General features: G+C 28.4%; 1 protein-coding gene and 2 non-coding genes across 3 annotated transcripts; 2 read left to right on the plus strand and 1 right to left on the minus strand.

The window, feature by feature from the left end:
* The first annotated feature begins 4,719 nt into the window (after window positions 1-4,719).
* Trnar-ucu lies at window positions 4,720-4,792 on the plus strand. The gene has a single exon. It is a non-coding gene; the product is annotated as a tRNA-Arg (tRNA).
* Window positions 4,793-4,854: 62 nt separating this feature from the next.
* Window positions 4,855-5,427, minus strand: LOC119682443 (small integral membrane protein 12-A-like). The gene is made up of 2 exons (XM_038095891.1): window positions 5,126-5,427; window positions 4,855-5,063 (listed from the first exon to the last, which is right to left on the minus strand). The coding sequence occupies exons 1-2, from the start codon at window positions 5,253-5,255 to the stop codon at window positions 4,927-4,929; spliced, it is 267 nt and encodes an 88-aa protein (XP_037951819.1). The 5' UTR covers window positions 5,256-5,427; the 3' UTR covers window positions 4,855-4,926.
* Window positions 5,428-6,470: 1,043 nt separating this feature from the next.
* Window positions 6,471-6,543, plus strand: Trnar-ucu. The gene has a single exon. It is a non-coding gene; the product is annotated as a tRNA-Arg (tRNA).
* Window positions 6,544-18,861: the final 12,318 nt, after the last annotated feature.

Here is an 18,861-nt window from a genome sequence, read left to right on the forward strand (position 1 = left end):
GATTTGTTTTAAATATTGGCTTTCAATCATCGAGCGCAGAACATATCGCAAAAACAGCAGAGGAAATCGTTAAAATGATTGATACGAAACTAAAAGTTTTATTTAAAAAATGACAAAGAATCCATTTATCCTTTGTTTACATAAATGCATAAACATTTACATAAAATAAAGTTTATTAAATAGTAAATAAAAATAAATAGAAATATATTCATCAATTTGTGCAAATATACGTTGAATTGTTATGTTGAAATGCTATCCGACACATGGAATGAGGGATGAGAATACAAATATACTGTAAGTTGTACACTGAAACTTATTAAGCGATTTGGTGTTTAGGAAAAGTTGGTATGATTGATGGATCTCGTAACTCAAAACATATTTAAATAATGTGAAAATAAATTTATAGATTATTTAACTGTTGCATGAAGTGAAGTTAAAGTAGATAATGACTATTAAAGCTGGAAACTGTTTGAGTTGTATTGCTTTAAAATATTATTTTAGTTTGAATTGAACAATACATCTATGTTGAAGCTATTTGAGCCAGTGCACTTGAGCACTCTTACTCGATGTATCTTCAAAACCCCTTTTTATGCCTTCATCAGACTAAGCAATAATTGACCTTAGATCTGCATATCTCCCCGAGGAGCCTGTAACCATTTAGAGATTCGATAACGTGGCGTTGATAAATCTGTCAGTTTTCGCAAATAATTTAAGAGCTCTGTCCTTTATATATTTTTTGATCGGATTAATCTTGAGGTCCCCGAGGATGTCATTCGTCCTAATGTACCATGGTACCTTGAAAAGTCTTCTCAGAGCCTGACTTTGTGCAATTTCTAGCTGGTGAATAGTAGTGTTTGAAGCTTTGCTAAACGCTACACATCCATATAGAAGTGACGGACGAATTATTTCGTTATATGTCAGCTTCCTGTTCTTAGCATTGAGATTTTCATTTCTGAATACAGTTACGTATAATAAGATTTAAAGAGTGTATTAAATTTTTATTATTAAAACTTTTTAATTCAACAAATTTCAGTTGACTATATTATATCTAATATCCTAACAATGCCGACAATGATTGTGGTCTAAGAAATAAGCTTCTTCTTTGAGTAAACAAAATTTAGCATTCCTTTAAAATGTCAATCCCTAAACGAATGGTTCACAAGTACTTGAAGTGGACAGAACTCAGATATAAGCAATTATTTTTTATTCATTTTTCGTTTTATCAAAGGCAGTCAAAGCAAGTAAAACTGTTTGCACAGGACGTTGATCCTCTTAAACTGTGTGCAATTTGCATTTGTCAGTTTGTTATTTTTCCCTTATCAAAAGTGTCTGAGCTATTGAAAGCCAAAGGTAACCAAACTGTTTTATTAGTAAATCTATGAAAATGACTGCATACTCCAAATCTTTAAAATCAACAAAACTTTCTAACTCTGTAGGATTAAAAAATATTATCGAACACTTCGATTTGTATCCTTTGAAATAACAAATAATCGTTAAACGAATGTTGACATTTGTTATTTTCTGCTTTCAGTTCTCGTTATCCTTCCACTCAATCATTTTGACAGTTTTACTATTTTTGCTGTTAACATGTCAAATATTTGCAAAAATATAAATTTCAAAAATGCATACTTTGTCCTGACTGAAGGACTTTAGGGACTCACAGCGAAGTCATGACGAATTTAGAGTAATATTATTTGAAATTTGATATCAAAAGACACTGAAATATTATTGCACAAAATAAAAACCAATTTTACCAACCATGAATTTTTTGTTTCATAATTTTGAAAATATTTTTACAATAATAAAACTAAAATAAAGTTGATTTTGATATGCACTCCTTTAAAAGGACAGCTGCTCTTATGTGATTTATAAAATTTGCATTAATACCAAAAACCATCAAGCAAAGTAAATTGCTTTCGATATTCTGTTATTAATTTTTTATTGGGGTTTTGATGATATTTCGTTGATTTTAGCCAGATACGTTACAATATTTAAAATAACACTATAGCATAAATTGCATTTCTGTAATGGTTTCTAAACCAGGACTGGTCTAAGCAGGACCCACAGACCACACGAAGTGCATGTTACAATATTTAAAATAACACTATAAATCACATTTCTATAATTTTTCTAAATCAGGGCTGTCCTATGCAGGACCCACAGGCCACACGAACCGCATGTTACAATATTTAAAATAACACTATAAATCGCATTTCTGTAATGGTTTCTAAATCAGGGCTGTCCTATGCAGGACCCACAGGCCACACGAACCGCATGTTACAATACTCAAAATGAGACTATAAATCGCATTTCTGTAATGATTTCTAAACCAGGAATATCCTAAGCAGGGCTATCCTACAGGCCACAAGCGGTTCACAGCTAATGTTTGTGCGGCCAGCGACTAATTTTTACGCGGCCCACGACATGTTTCTAATCTATCACAATTACGCATTTCTTTTGATGTACTTTAATAGAAGCACATTATTTTACTTTTATTTATTTTATATTAATATTAATATTTATATTAATATTCTTTTTTTTTCATAGTTGATTTTTTCTTTCAGAGTTGTGAAAAAACAACATTAAGTCTGGTTAAAACCCAATTGCCATCACTTTTAAAATACGCTAAATGTCTAATTTTGGCACATGTTTTGTGTTAGTTGTATACATTGTGATATATTATAATTCTCAACACTAGGTTTGGTTAGGGTTAGGTTACTGGGGCCGTCCGAAGACTCACTTAGGTCCATTGTGATACCCTAAAGAATTTGACACCTGTCCCCATAACCACTTGGCATTGGCTACAAAGCCATTGACACGAGCTATGGAAATAGAATCTAGCTATCTTAGTGAATAGAAAAAGTGCGACCCTAAGTAGGATAGTCTATGTCTTGCGAAGGCAGGACACTGTAGCAGAAGGTGTGTTGGTGATTCCTCTTCATCATCCTCCATGCAATGCCTACAATGTAAGGAGGTTCTGATGTTGAGCCTCACGGCATGTCCTCCCAACGGGCAGTGTCCCGTAATAATTCCCACTATCCTGGATAAGTTTGCTCGGAATAGGTTGATTAATTCCCCCGATTCTTAACACTAAAACTTGATTAATTTAAATAAAAGAAAACAAAATGAAAAATAGAAGATTGTAATATATATTGCAATATATATATATATTGCAATATGATATATTGCAATTTATTATTATTTCTGTTTTAACAGATGATTTGAATTTGGCAATATTTTCGAGTAAACATTCACAATAGACTGATTTTTGAATTTGGCTGCACTAAAAGTTAAGACATAAAAATGTTTGCAAGTAAAACCTAACTCTGAAGATTTTAAGAGAATTGTTGTTGAATCACATGTTTTCTTTCGCAAATTGTAAGTAATTTTTTTGTTATTCTGAAAGAGAAAATTACAGCTATTACAACCGAATTTTTATTTTTTTCCATAACAACTGTGAATGTATGTATTTGTTCCTGCGGCCCTCCAATCTGTACAGTGTATTGTATTGTATTTGTATTGGCCTGCGAACGCATCTGGTCTGGACAGCCCTTCTCTAAACTATAACTACTACTATTGTCCATTTCCCCTAGTGGGGCATGTATGTAGTGCTTAAGCTAGCTCATTTTCGATTGTTCTTCTCCATGTTTTCGCTCACACACCAGGTCTTTTGCTATCTTGTGGATTTAATGCCAATACTTTCCTCGCTATATAATCTATCGGTTGTCTAAACGTATTCTATTTAAGACATTTACAACATTTTTAAAATTAATTTAGAAGTAATAAATTAGAGACAAACAAATCTATTGGGACAAAGTATTACGAACTTAATAGATGTTTTATATCGTAAAATTGTTAAACTTTTTGTAGTATGGAATTTATATGTGACGAATGGGAAGTAGTTTCAGACCAGACCGATTTTGTATCAAATTTTTAGTGAAACTAAATCGTACTCTTAACATATAAATCAATATTTTTGTTCTTAAAGTTCTGGTGATGTGTCCAAATTTAAATTCTAATGTTTTATAATTTGATTTTTATGTTTTTCACTTATAGTTTTAATACTGCCATAGACCTCTAGCATTTCATTTTTAAAGAAATTTTTACAGATGCACATATATGCATGTCGCTTTTAGTCTCTCTGTATCGTAGATAAGAATAGCATTAACAACAATATCGTAGACGCACCTTAGTTTATTGATAACTTTCATTTTTACAAAGATTCATTCGGGAGTAATTCAAAACAGGGACTTATAATGTAAAGTCAATCTATTAAACCTATAATTTCATAAATAGAATTAAAGCTCTTTGTATAGAATTTTATTATTTGTGCTTTATTTATTCTGCGTTTAAACTAAAATACTTGGTTCCTTACTTCTAGTCAAAGTTATGATGGTGACATTTCAACGAATATCGTGATCTATAGTTCTTCATTGAAAAAAAAGTAGCTCTAAAATGTTAACTTCACCATCTAGACAAATATCTTTAAGTGTAGATAAAGATTATATATTCAATTATTGCTTTTTCTTACAATTATGCTTAAGAGAACGAAAACCTGTTTATGTTCTATTAGACATGTTTACTATGATCGAATACATAATTAGTATCGTTTTTTTATTTGATCAAGAAAATATTAATTTAAGAACATTAGCATAAATTGTGATCTATAAGAACATTTGGTGAACTTTCAACTATAATCTTTGGCTCAGAATTTTAACGGTCCCTTTGGCGCAGAGGATAGCGCGTTGGACTTCTAATCCAAAGGTCGCGGGTTCGATCCCCGCAAGGGATGTGTCAAAATTTTTTTTTATTTCATCATTTCACAAAATTATTTTATAACTTCTTTTTATTTAAAATATATACTATATGTATTTACGCGCACAAATTATAAACAAAAATAGCAATTGGCTTAAACATAATCAATTTTTAAGTACTCTTTTGTAACGATGGAGATAGATTACGCTCTAATACATTTGATTTCAGTCCCAGTTTCTCAACGTTAGCTGCATTTAATAACACATCTTCTTCTGTTAACCGCTCCATACGATCTTCTTGAATTGATTCTACAAAACAAAGAAATAAGTTGATAAAAGGATACATATCTGCACGTAGTCGGCATACTTACTATTGTACGGTGTGTACTTATCAGAAATTAAATTTTCTAAGTTATAACCAACAAAGCCAACGACCGCTGCTACAGGAAGTGTAATATAGACAGCATTTCTGCGTAAAATTGCCATTATTATTGGCCACATTTTATTAACTATAATTTTATCAAACACCGGACCAACTTAAAGTTATAAAACAAAAATGTTATTGACAAAAATTGTCAACATATGTTTTGACAAGCGTCACATGGGGTGTGTTCAATCAATTCCACACATTGTGCTTCTTGTTAGTTGAACGTATAAAAATTAAATACGAAAAAAAAAATTAAAGATATGATTTTATTTTTAAAATATATATTTATTAAAATCAAATTGAATGTATACTGTGTTACCAAAAATTTAAATTAAAAATGTATTTTAAAAAATTTAAACAATTTTATTACATATACTCAAAACAAATGTTACGCCAGTACACATTTTATATCACGGCTTTTACAATTTAACGAATTTTTTTTTATTTTAATATACAACATTAGTATTAGGTGCAGTAAAATAAAATCCATTATTTTCCTAATAAATAGCATTAGTTATCTGTAAACCGCATTGTATAACTGTCCCAATTTTTTGAAAATAGGGACGAGGACTTCTATGAGAGAGGATAATGAAATTACCTTTAAAATGGGAACAAGTTATAAAGAAAAAACTTGTATTTTGACATAAGTCAATCATTTTAATTATAGTAAAAAGCGTTCACTTAGTAGTACTAATTGCAATAAATATCTTATTGGGAATGTTATTTTATATGAACTGCGTTTATGTATACGTATTATATTTACACCTAATAAGTATAAATTAATTTAAAATTAATAATGGAAAAATTTTAACAAATTTTAATATCGATTCAATACTATAACTTCAATAAAATTCGTATAAGCTCAGATATAAAAATATATATTAATATATATTAATATGAATAAATATATATTAATATGAATTAATATACGTAATATAGAATTCATATAATTTATATAAATATACAAATATATTTATATATTATAATATCAAAACTTTACGAATGAATATAATTTGTTAAATTAAATCATAAATTTTTATTATATTACTTTTTATATACAGCGAAATTCAATAAAATTTCAAACAATTTATACGTTAAATTAGTATTTAATAGTGAAATAGTAGCCTTTAGTATTCAGATCTTTTTCTTTCTATATATATTCAAATATTTATTGTTGTCTAATGTGGTATTAAGTTAGATATATTTTTTCAATACACACATATAAAACTTTTTTTGTTCTAAATTGTTCTGCTCATAATTATTACTTCTTTGGCAACAACAATCAAACCGTCCCTTTGGCGCAGAGGATAGCGCGTTGGACTTCTAATCCAAAGGTCGCGGGTTCGATCCCCGCAAGGGATGCATAACATAGGGATTTTTTTTAATTTTTTTATTAGATTTTTTTTTATGTAAAATATATTTCAATATTTCTGAAAAAAATGTTGATACTTTTTTTTTATACATTTTCAAACAAATGCAATGAATAAATGATGTTTTACCAAATTTGCAAAATAAGACATTAAAAGAATTCTAAACTGAATAAATATATAAACTGAAATATTTGTTGGTAAATTTGTTGTTGACATTTTCTTGTGGAATATAGTTTTAAGAGTCATCACATTAAAAGACTGCATTAAATTATTAAATATAGTTAAATAATATTTTATGAATAAACATATGTATATTAGTATTCCATTAAAATATTATAAGATTAAAAAATAAATATTTTATGTTAAAATGCATAATAAATATTTAAAAAAAAATGATGAATTTCAAAATATGTTCTCTTTACTATTTTTAATTAAATATAACTTTAAATACTAAAAAGAAAATTATCATCAACTTAATTTAATAATTATAATACACTTATATTATAAATTATTTAATGCAAGCATTGAAGCTGTTTTCAGTTTTAAACTAAAAATAAATCAAATTTCTTAATAGTTCAGCTGTAAACACAATAAAAACCACATTTGATATTTATATAGTCATTTTTGTTGTTATTTTTTTTTTTAGTAAAAAACAGCTTTACAATTACAAAAACAAAAACAATGCAGCCTACGGTAACACACGTATGGGTATATTTAGAAATTTTGAATGGGTAAGGTGACGCACATTAATTCTTACAATATTGAACTGAAGAACTGATGATGTTCTGTCAAATCAGAATATTTAAAATAGCCTCACTTCCTATACACTTAGTAGAAAAAGTCTGCGTCCACGCACAAAATTTTCCTAAATGGGCAAAACTGTCTAAATAAGACAGTAGAAACATAGTACATGTCATATATTGAAAAGGTATGAATAGAAAACATATCTTATCGTATGTTTCCACTGCTTACTTAGTAAATTACTTAACTATAAGATTTTGGCATTTTCATTGGCATAAGTTACTTATTGCAAGTGAAAGATCTTTTATGTGTCTGAAAGTTCTTTGAAAGTTTTAAAACAGTTTTTATTTAAGAGCTTAAAACAATATAAATTAAAAAAATTTCACTCATTACACAAAAAATTAAATATGTAATTGATATATCAAATCATTTATACATATATATATATATATATATATAGTTTACAAATATATAACATATTTAATTAACAAAAACAAAAATTTTAATAACTACTTACATTCTTAGTACGTTTTTTGTTGTTTGTTTACATTTAACATATTAAATATATATTAAATATTTTGATCATTTTCCATTTTTGAAATTAATTTTATGGTTCAATTTCTCTTGTTTTATTTTTAAGTAAGTTTAAAAGCACGGTAGCTCTTTGTATGGTTAATGAAATTAACTTAGTAAATTAAACTTACTTAGTAAGCAGTGGAAACATACTATTAAAAGTCTACACTCCACACTCGCAAGTATTTTATACTTGTGTTAGATCATATTTATTAGTATACTGTAGAATTTTGGTTTAACGAAAGATGTTTGGACCTTTCATTATTTAAAAAGGATTTATTATGTAACATTCGTTACTTAGACTAAATATTCTTGTTATATTTGTTATATACACAAGTTTTTATTATATAGAGAGTTCGTTATAACAGGTATTCGCTAAGTTGAAAGTCAATTATATTTAGTAAAACAAACAAAAATAAAAATTCTTGCTAATAGCACTAAATTTGATAGAATATGTTAACTAGCAATAAAAAAAACGTGTGAGACATTAAAAGAATCCGTCTTACGTGATTGCACCAAATACTAGCATAAGTCTGACGATGAGCACTTCCAAACCCTGTTCTTTACAAGAAAGCTCAAATTACTCGCAACAACGAGTACCTGCTTATGTTCGCCTGGCAGTACCTCACCCGGTTGGAAAACCCACCCACGAGGTTTCAAGCTATAGCATCCATTCCTCTGTCTTTTCATTAGCTATGTGACACAAGTTTCCCAACCCTCAATCTAATACTCTGATGTGATGCATAAAGATGCTTCCATTACTCCCATCTATAGCCGTGACTCTGGTCAAAGAATCTACAATTAATCTACCTATAGTGTTTGCAAAATAGCCGCACTCCCAACATTTATCTTCCTTCCCCATATACGACTTCCGTGCATTCTGGCTTTTATGAGCATAGACTTTTAAGTACTAAGCCTCTATCTCTACTCTCATCCCTAATTACTAGAATAACGTTTTAGTCTCAGCCCTCTCGGTCAGAGGTGGAAATCTTCTCCATTTATTATTAAGAGAATTCTCAGAAGGTTTAAATCTCATTTTTTTGTTGTCGATGCGTTTTATCTATCGCAAAAGAAAACAAAAGTGGAAAGATTGAACTAATAACGAGCAAAACAAGCACTACATGTACATATGTCTTGATTGCCTCACTTTAGTTCTTGAAACTTTACATCAATCAAAAGTACGAGTATTCAAGTGTCAACTTTAATAAACTTAAAATCTCTGAATTTCAAACGTTGATTGTCATTTCGGTTTTATTTGACATTATATCAGCATTTAAATATTCCTCCATTTAACTACTTACATTGTCAACCATATTATATTGTCGTTATTCCAGTACTTCCTCAACTAGTCTCACAAAATTTGATTGCTTCACTACTTAGAACAAAGCTAGTACCGAAATTGTGGTTAAACAAAGGAAGCTCATTACGCTGGTGAATTGTTGTCCTTTGCCAACGTGGGTTGAGCAACCACTCTTCTATTCGGGAACTGCTCACATAGAGTAGAAGACAAAAATCAAAGTTAACAAAGTTAACATTTTGCAAGGAGTGAGCAAAGAAAAAAGCACAATAAGGATTTAAGGAATACTTAAAACAAACAATGTTAACAAAGCCTGGCAAGAAAAGTTTAATTTGAAACGCTAAGCGTTAAGCAACCAACACAGTTTGGAAGCAAAGGCAGAAGACTAAAACGAGGCTAAGTGTCAAGGAGGTAAGGAGGCTGTTGTTGTTATGTGAATAGATTATAATTTCATTATTGCGGAAAAGTTTGTCAAACAAATGCACAAGTGACTATTGTTGTCTATTGTTTTTATAATTTGATAAGAAAAAACTTTTCAACTCTCTTAGGTCTTTTTGTCTTTTGACTATAAGTGTTGTTGTGTGCTTTTTTTACGGCTTAAAATTGTCTTTGTTATTAAGCCCTGGTTACCTGCATGAAAGACGTTTGATGTTCTTAATTTGTTAATGTCACATTTTCATAAACTTTTTATTGGTATTAATTAAGGACACTGAAAGTTGCTGAAAATTAGGATCTACTTAGTTCGAATGGTTGATTGCAATACCTTTTACCATTTTTCGGGTACCTTCATATTTCAATGCAACTACTTTATGGATTTACTTACCATAGTTCAAATTGTTCATTGTCATACCTTCTACCATTTTTCGCCCATTTAATATTTCCATTTATAAAATCTCTGTAGCTTATCGCAAAAACTTGGCCGATGAAATGATTGTCAGTGGCTCTTCGGTCGGCTAATATTTTACCTTTAAGAGGGTTTCACAGATACCGAAACAAATAATGCAATATAGTCATATAGTACAATGTTCAGGCTATACAGTAGGTGCATTAAAGTTTTCCATCGATTCATCAACGATATACATGGGGTGGCATTTTGGCATTGTCGTGATGGAACACAACTTCTTTTCTGTTGGCCAATTTTGATAGCTTTTCGTAGATTGTTTAGTTGAATTATGAGCACTAAAGGAACCACTATACTACACTTAATTTAAATGTTTGCTACGTCTATGTTTAGCGTGATTTTTTTTAATGACTTCAAACTGTCATTAGATTAATGTTTAGTGCCTTCTATATCTTCTGACAGATTGCATGTCGGATCTGCTCCACTAGTTGCAAAATTTCATTTTACATAATTATTGTATACTGAATAATTATAAAATAAAACATTAACAGATCCTACTTCTCCTATTATTCTTGATATCGGAAACATCATTTCAGTTAAAAAATTTATTAAAAAATAAATCTTATTTGGACTATGAAACCTTCAAATATTTCCAAAGATATCTGATTGATAAGTATTTAGCATTATTCATCTATTGTCAGTTCAAAAAAAAAAAAATTGTCATAATTAAAATAAAATATTCTAGCTAAAAAATTTTTTACACTCTAAAATCTCTTCTTTATGTAAAAATAAACACCTTGTCATTACGGCACATTCATTAAAGATTCAAAATGATCTTAAAATCTGCTTTGTTTTATAAAGCAATACAATGGAGTAAAAGAGTTTCTACCAGTATTTCACTTGGTCTACTTTATTATAAGCATAGGTGAGCGCATTGACGTATGTGCCCGTTATAATCACTCCAGAAGATAATCATTATGGTATCAAAAAATAGAACACAGCAAATATTTGAAGGCTGCTTGCAATACCTACAGTCAAGCTGCTATAAGAATACTACTCTCTTAAAATTTCCGACAACCGCTTTTGATGCATTTTAGATGTTAAATAGTTTAAATAAAATAGTGCTTCTTCAGATGCTCAAACTTGCTGGGACTTGTAATAATAAACCTGTGTATGAAATTTCAAGACCCGATTTAGCTTAGCAGTTCTGAAGACCTCATTTTTGTTTTGAAATTTATTAATATATAAAAATTACACTATTCGAGGATTAGTGCGACATTTCAAGTATTTATATACTGAGAGACTTGTTTGACTTTTTGTCTATAAAGAAAATACAGATGAAGGTTAATAATGGACCACCTGAGGCCATGCCACTTTTTCAATAATATGCAACGGAATACTATCTATGTTTGGAATTAAATTTCTTAAGTTCGTTCAACCAAGTCCATGTTTATATATGTTTTCACCTAGCTAAAGCAAAACATTGAAGTTTGTGTAACTATCTAAAAAGGTAAATGGGTTACATACTTCTTTTAAAAAATGAAGAGTTTGTACTTGTTATATGTTATATTGAACAATTGCTGGAATTATCTGTTTTTACAAACCAACCAAAGAGCTTTTTAAACCATTATATGTAATAATTTTTTTTTTTTTGAATATTTATTCTCAACATTTATCATTTAATTTATTTATATTAAATTATTTTATAAACTGTGTAAAACAACATTATTATAAATAAATAAGTAATTCCTAAAACCCCTTTAAATACTAGTTGAATATTCTAGTCTGTCAACATTTCGAACTTCAATTGAAATAACCTTTCAAAAAAGTTCTTATCAATATTTTTATATTTTTTAAATTTATTTCTAAAACACAAGATATTTTAGCATTAACTTAAAGCTGCACAAATAATGCTATATTAACCTGTCTAACATATTTCATATCCTTTAAATCCAACATGTAATCCTTGAAATCCTTTTGAAAGCAATTTAAACATTCTGCTATTACCGATGAATGCCTCATTAAATCAATTTATTTCATCTGTAAGAAAGCTGAAGAAGGTCAGACAGCCACTTGTACAAAACTGAGAAAATAATTGAGTTGACACAGCACCAAAAGGATGACTAACAGAAATATAAGCATTTGAAGAGTTTCTTATACATTAAATATAATAATTATGAACTTATTGAAATAAAGTATTTTATAAGTATTTATTTTCAAATTAAAAGAATTTTATTATTGTAATATCAAATTAATTAATTTAAATTAAGGATATTATTAAAGCAAGAAGGAAACTGTAAAATAATGATTATTATTTCAAAAAGGACACTCATTGATTAGTATAAACAAGGATAATGAGTAGTAATTTCTAGAATATACTAATTAAAACGAATGTAACTCTATTGACGTATTGACAGAAAATAGGCATCTATTTAACTGACTTAGTGCAATTTTTAAATAAAATACTTTATTTAATTGAGCTCTAATAATGATCAGAGTTATTAAAATAATAAAATTATTTATGAGAACCCATACAACAAATACTCAACATACAATAAAACCTGCCTCATATCAATAAAATCTATAACTTTTCGATAACATCTGTATCGTATAACACATGTAACACATGTAACGTATCGATAACATATGTAACGTATCGATAACATATGTAACGTAACAATGACAGATATCGTATAGATAACACTTATATCGTATCAATAACACCCATATCTATATTTAATTTTTCCTCATCCTCTTTTTTCTCTTTTTAGATTCTTCATATTTCTTAACAAACGAAATGTGACTTTTTTTCAACAAAAATCATTGTAAACCTTATTACGCCAGTAATTATAGAAATTAATTAAGTTATTGCAATCGTAATTTTCTTACTGTCATTTTTTAACATTTCTGATTGTCCACTTGATTTGTGTTATGAGACCTCTGCTCGAAGGTTATCTGCTCGAAGAAGGAAAATAGGACGATTCTATTCCTTTTGTGTGATTTTCTCTTGGTTAGGTGTTTGTCATATGACATTTACACAATTTTCACAGATTAAAATAGATTTTAATAAATCTTTTATATTCAATTTTTGCTTTTCGAAATAGCTGTAAGAAATTTCTTTTCATCCTTAGACAGTTACTCATCGCATCATTTAGCACGATTTAATTTTGATTTTTCTCGTAGTTTTTGAAATGTTGTCTGAGTAACTTTATTGCTACGATAATATCACGATTATGGTTAAATAAGGGTTTATTGAAATATTATTATGAGAAAAATATCAATTCACTTAAATATAAATTTGCATTATATAAATTAAATGATTTTTTGGAATGAATTTTTGCTGGAATTTTAATATCTTTTCTTTTCTGATAAACTGTAAAAGATACCTTTTTTCTGTACATTATTCCCTGCCAATTTTAACAGATTAATAAGATTTGCCATTGGAAAGCACAAATTGCTATATTATTTTTTAGTACCCTAATGACAGAACCTTAAATAAACCGGACATTTGTCTGAATTTGTTTATAATTGTTAGTTAGTTGAAAAAGTTAAACAGTATGTCTATGATTTTATCAGAGAGAATTACTTAGTATGCTTCAATCAATCTCCGTGAGTTTGTTGACCCCGCATCCGTAAATAATCACTGGTACTATGAGGATTTTTTTCACAATTAGTATTACTTAGTATGTTTACATAAGCGTCAGTTTATTAACTCCGCATCGGTAAATATTCACTGGTGTACTCACAATTTTCTTCAGTGACAGAATTACTTAATATCTACATCCACATTAGTCAGTTTCTTTACTCAGCATCCTTAAGTAATCAAATCAAGGATTTTATTTACCGCAATTTATTGGTAATTTAATGAGAAGATTGTGATACCATTGTGATACATAATGTTAGCCTTTTGTGTACATTGCAGCCATTCCAGTCTAATTTTATCTTAAGTGATTCATATTTATGGATATTCAATATAAATATTATATAGCCAAATCTGTAATTTTATGCTTATTAGTTATATGAGACATGTAAATATTATATATGTGTTATATCTATTTGATTATAACAATATGATTATGTCTTAAATGTATATGATTATGATAATATGATTATGTCTTATATCAATATTATGAAGGTTATAAATTATTATCTTCTTCGAAGAAGAAGAGACATGTAGAAATTACTTATGTCTTATGTGATATATTTCTATATCCATATGAACATGATAATATAATTATGTCTTATATCTATTTTAAGATAGTTATAAATTATTATATTCTTGGTAGAAATATTGTTTCACTCTTAATGACATGTAGACTTACATATGTCTTATATCTATATGATTATGATATTACAATCATGTCTTATATTTATATTATAATAGTTTTAAATTATTACATTCTTGGTAGAAATATTGTTCCACTGTTGTTAGATATTACATTGTTGTTAGATATTACATATGTATTATATCTATATGATTATGATATAATCATGTCTTGTATTTATATAATAATAGTTATAAAAATCACCTTTTTAGAAGAAATACTATCCCACTCTTAGAGACATGCAGATTAAAATATGTCTTATATAATCTAAATCTCTATGATTATGATAGTATGATTTTATCTTATATCTATATTATAAAAGTTATTAATTATTACCTGTTTAAAAGAAATATTGTTTCACTCTTAAAGACATGTAGTTAATAACATACATATGTATTACATCTACATGGTTATGATAGTATGATTATGTCTTATATCTATATTATGATAGTTATAAATTATTCTATTCTATTCTATTCTTAGAGACATGTAAATATTACATATGTTTTATACCTATATGATTATGATAATATAATTATGTATTATATCTTAGTTATAAATTATTACCTTCTTGTTAGAAATATTGTTCCATTTTTAGAGACATATAGATATTACATATGTCTTATGTAGTCTTTATCTATATGATTATGATTATATAATTATGTCTTATATCTATATTATAATAATTATAAATAATAAATATAATAGTTATAAATATTTATAAATAGTTATAAATATACCAAGAACTGATTTAAAAGTCATGAAGACATTAAAGCAATAAATTACTTATGCCTCTTATAATAAGAACTTTCTTCAAGTAATCTTTTTCATATCATTTGCAACCTATACGATAAGGAAAATACTTACCCAAATCAGTATCAAAGTGTATTTGCTTGGAGTTATGAAAACATGAAATCAACTTCATATTTCTTGTTTTTCATATTTTTCTATCCTTTTAATAAACTTAGTAACTTCTTGCATTCACTTCATAAATTATTTATATAATTTCCTATGCAATTTTTTTTCAAAATTTTATTTAATGCAGACTCCGTCGTACTAAGAAATCCTGCCGGCAAAGCAGTGACTTCAGCTTTCGGTACTGCTTAATACGTTGACACAAACACTACCGCTGTTTAACAGGCAAACAGCAATAATTTCAACAGATCCTGCAGTAGTAACGCATCCTTCCATCGCATTGAATTGAATTAATTTTTTTTTTATTTTTACTTTTTTTGTTTTTTTTTACTCAAATCCAAATACTGGCTAAATGTGTGAGTTAGGAAGACTTGTAGTGAAAACTGAAAACTGAAACTCATAACACTACCTACCGTATGTCCTTCACGTTTTTTGCGAACAGCATAACGAACGTTTATTTAATAAGTCAACAACAGAACTTTTTACGTAAATTTCATGACACGTCGTCGCCATAATGCAGCGCACAATACTTGCTCCTTTTCAAGGAGGACTTTTTGCAGGCACTGAAAGGATATCTGCTCTGTGATGATTCGGCTTGCGTTTTCAGTTGTTATCATTTCTTTAATAAGTGAGTAAGAAGCAGTACGAGGCTAAAAAACAAACAAAATAGTATTAAATAAAAAATATTTTTCTAGTTTGAAATAAATATTTAAATAAGATTTTATTTTTTATTTCTTATTATTAAAATGTTTTTATTTCACCGTATAGAAAAAAGGGACTCTGACACATAATTTGCCATGTTTATCTTCATTTTAAACGTGGCCAACTTATAAACTACCAGAAGCAAAGTGAACAGAGTCCAAATGATTTATAAATACGACTGGGAGCGTGCCAGGATTTTTCATTAAGTTGAAAAATTGTTCATAATTTAACGATTATTGCTTTAGTTTTGGGCAAACTCCAATTGTTGCTATTTTGGCAACTCTTAAAATGGTATTTAAATTTTATTTGTTTTCACAATAATAAAATGAAAATGAAAACGAAAAAAAATATTAAAATAAAATTGTTTTATTACGTGAACAATTCAGTGCATAAAATTAAAGATTTAAAACGTTTATTATCAATATGACAGTAGTGACTATTTTAATTTTGACATAAACTATAGTTTTTAATAAAGAGGTTTTGAACAGTAGTGAATTATAACAACAAAAATTATTTTTATATTATTTTAATTAATTCATCAATATTGAATGGAATTACAAGGGTAAAAATATCGCAATACTGACAGACAGCCAAGCGGCGATCAAAGCACTAAACTCGCATCTGACTGGTGCAAGACTGCCTCGATAAGCTAAATTTGCTTGGCGAATTAAATTCGGTGTCGATTCTTTGGGTACTGAGACATACTGGCGTACGCAGAAGCAAATACGGAGAACTAGAATAAAAAGAGTTACTGGAATAATATAACAGGATTAACACAATCTACATCAGTACTAGAATAAAGGAGAACTAGAATAAAAAGAGTTACTGGAATAATATAACAGGATTAACACAATCCAAATCAGTAATTGGCACCTACAATAATAAAAGATACCAGGATTATTTGAACCTATCAAAAGAAAAACTTAGAATCATAACAGGAATCCAAACAGGACACTATAATCTAAAATACTACCTTACAAGACCGAGTATATTTACGGATGCAAACTGTAGATTCTGTGAAGAGAATCAGGAGTCGCCCACATATGTGCTGTTAGAATACCCTGCGCTAATACAGGCTCCTGGGAATGTATATTTCTACGGCAGAGGCAATAAAACTCTGTAAAATAAGTCCTATACTACTTTTTATTGACGCAGCAGTATTTAGAGACCTACTCTAAACCAATAGACCCGACGGTCACAGTGCCACATCCTCAGTGGTGTTAGAATTATTTCTTGTTATCAATTATGCGTAAATAATTTTTTGAAACTGCAAGTACCAGGAATCGAACTCGTGCCCTGCTTAATTTGAAGTTCAGAGTTAGCGTTTATTAGCCAACTAACCCAAAGCCATACTTGACTTGCATGTTTGCACTTTTATTTGAAATTTTGTTAACTTGCTGTGAAAGTTTGGTTTCTGTGTTATATATTAGATCAAAATCATAAACTAGAATTAATTAATTATATTTTCATTTTTAATTGTTAAAATTAAATAAAAAACAAAATAATGTAAATAGTAATATAATAATATAAAAATAATATAAAGTATAAAAATAATTTCTGTTGTTCTAGTTCACTACTATTCGAAACTTATTTTAACAAAGTCTTTTAAAAATTGTTATAAGCTTCAATGTTGTGAACTATTTAAATTTTTTATCTTTTTTTTTATATCAAAATATGTATGATAAGAATTCACAAATAAATTATTTTATAGAAAGTCAGGTTTTTCAATAAAACGAGAACAAAAATGCTTTAGATTGCAGAGGCTATGAGTCAAAACATTATGTATCCCCTTTAATTAGAATTGAAGAAGTTACAAAGAGTAAGAGAAAAAAAGTAACAAATAAAAATGTTCTATATAAATGATCAGAGTTTATAAAAAGAAGCTATTCAACTACGGAAGCCTATGAACTCACAGGCCTGGTCAATATCCTGGTTTTTAATAATAAAAGTGAATTACACAAGATATGAACAAAAACGCTTTAAATATTTCAAAAGTATGATATGGTAAGTATTTACTTAATATTCTATATTATATTTATAGTACACTACAGAGTTGTATTTTTGGCACCGTAGTTTTCAGTTTGAGAAATATTTTTGGAAATCCTTCTCATATATAGTTTCAACAAACTCCTCGATTTTGCTTTTGTCTCTACTATTGTGAAAAATTTTGTCCTTTAAGCTTCTCTTTTAGTACCGGAAATTAAAATAAGTCGGTGGTTACTCATGGGGTATAGTATAGTTGCCTCATTACAGTAATGTAAAACAATATTTTGCCATGCAATATTAAATAAGCAAAGCATACATAATACCGAGTCATTATCTTCAGTTACGTATATAAATGGAGATTTTGAAGTTCGAATAGTCTTCCCTTAAATAAGTCTTTGCACATGCTCCTGATAAGTGAATAATGGAATTGTGAAATAATGATTGTAATGGTTAGTGAAAATTTCCGAATTATCTTTCTAAAGGTCGGGTCTGTTTTTCAGATCATTTTCCGATTATTGCGAAAAACTTGTGGGTATTATTTTTTCTTGGATTTCTTGGATTGTTTTATAAAAATTGGTAAGAAACTATTTTATTCAATTCAAAGATAACGAACTTTGAGTTTTGATACAATCTGATGTACTTGTTTTTGATATAATCTCTTTATGAAACTATTAAGAAATCAGTTCGTTTATTTCGATAACGTAACTACACATACACACACACACATTTCATCACCAGTTATAGGGCATTTGAGTAAGTTTGTATTGTCAAGGACATAACCAAGCAATTAATCACTCAGGTCATATATGGTCTCCCCAATTCTTCTAGTTTACAGATAGTAACAGACATACACTTTCTACATATTATGTATATTTTAACTTTTACAAATATATAAAATACAATACTTCAGCATCAAATTCTAAAATACTT

This window comes from Teleopsis dalmanni, chromosome 2 (assembly GCF_002237135.1).
Source record: "Teleopsis dalmanni isolate 2A chromosome 2, ASM223713v2, whole genome shotgun sequence".
Classification (NCBI taxonomy): Eukaryota; Metazoa; Arthropoda; class Insecta; order Diptera; family Diopsidae; genus Teleopsis; species Teleopsis dalmanni.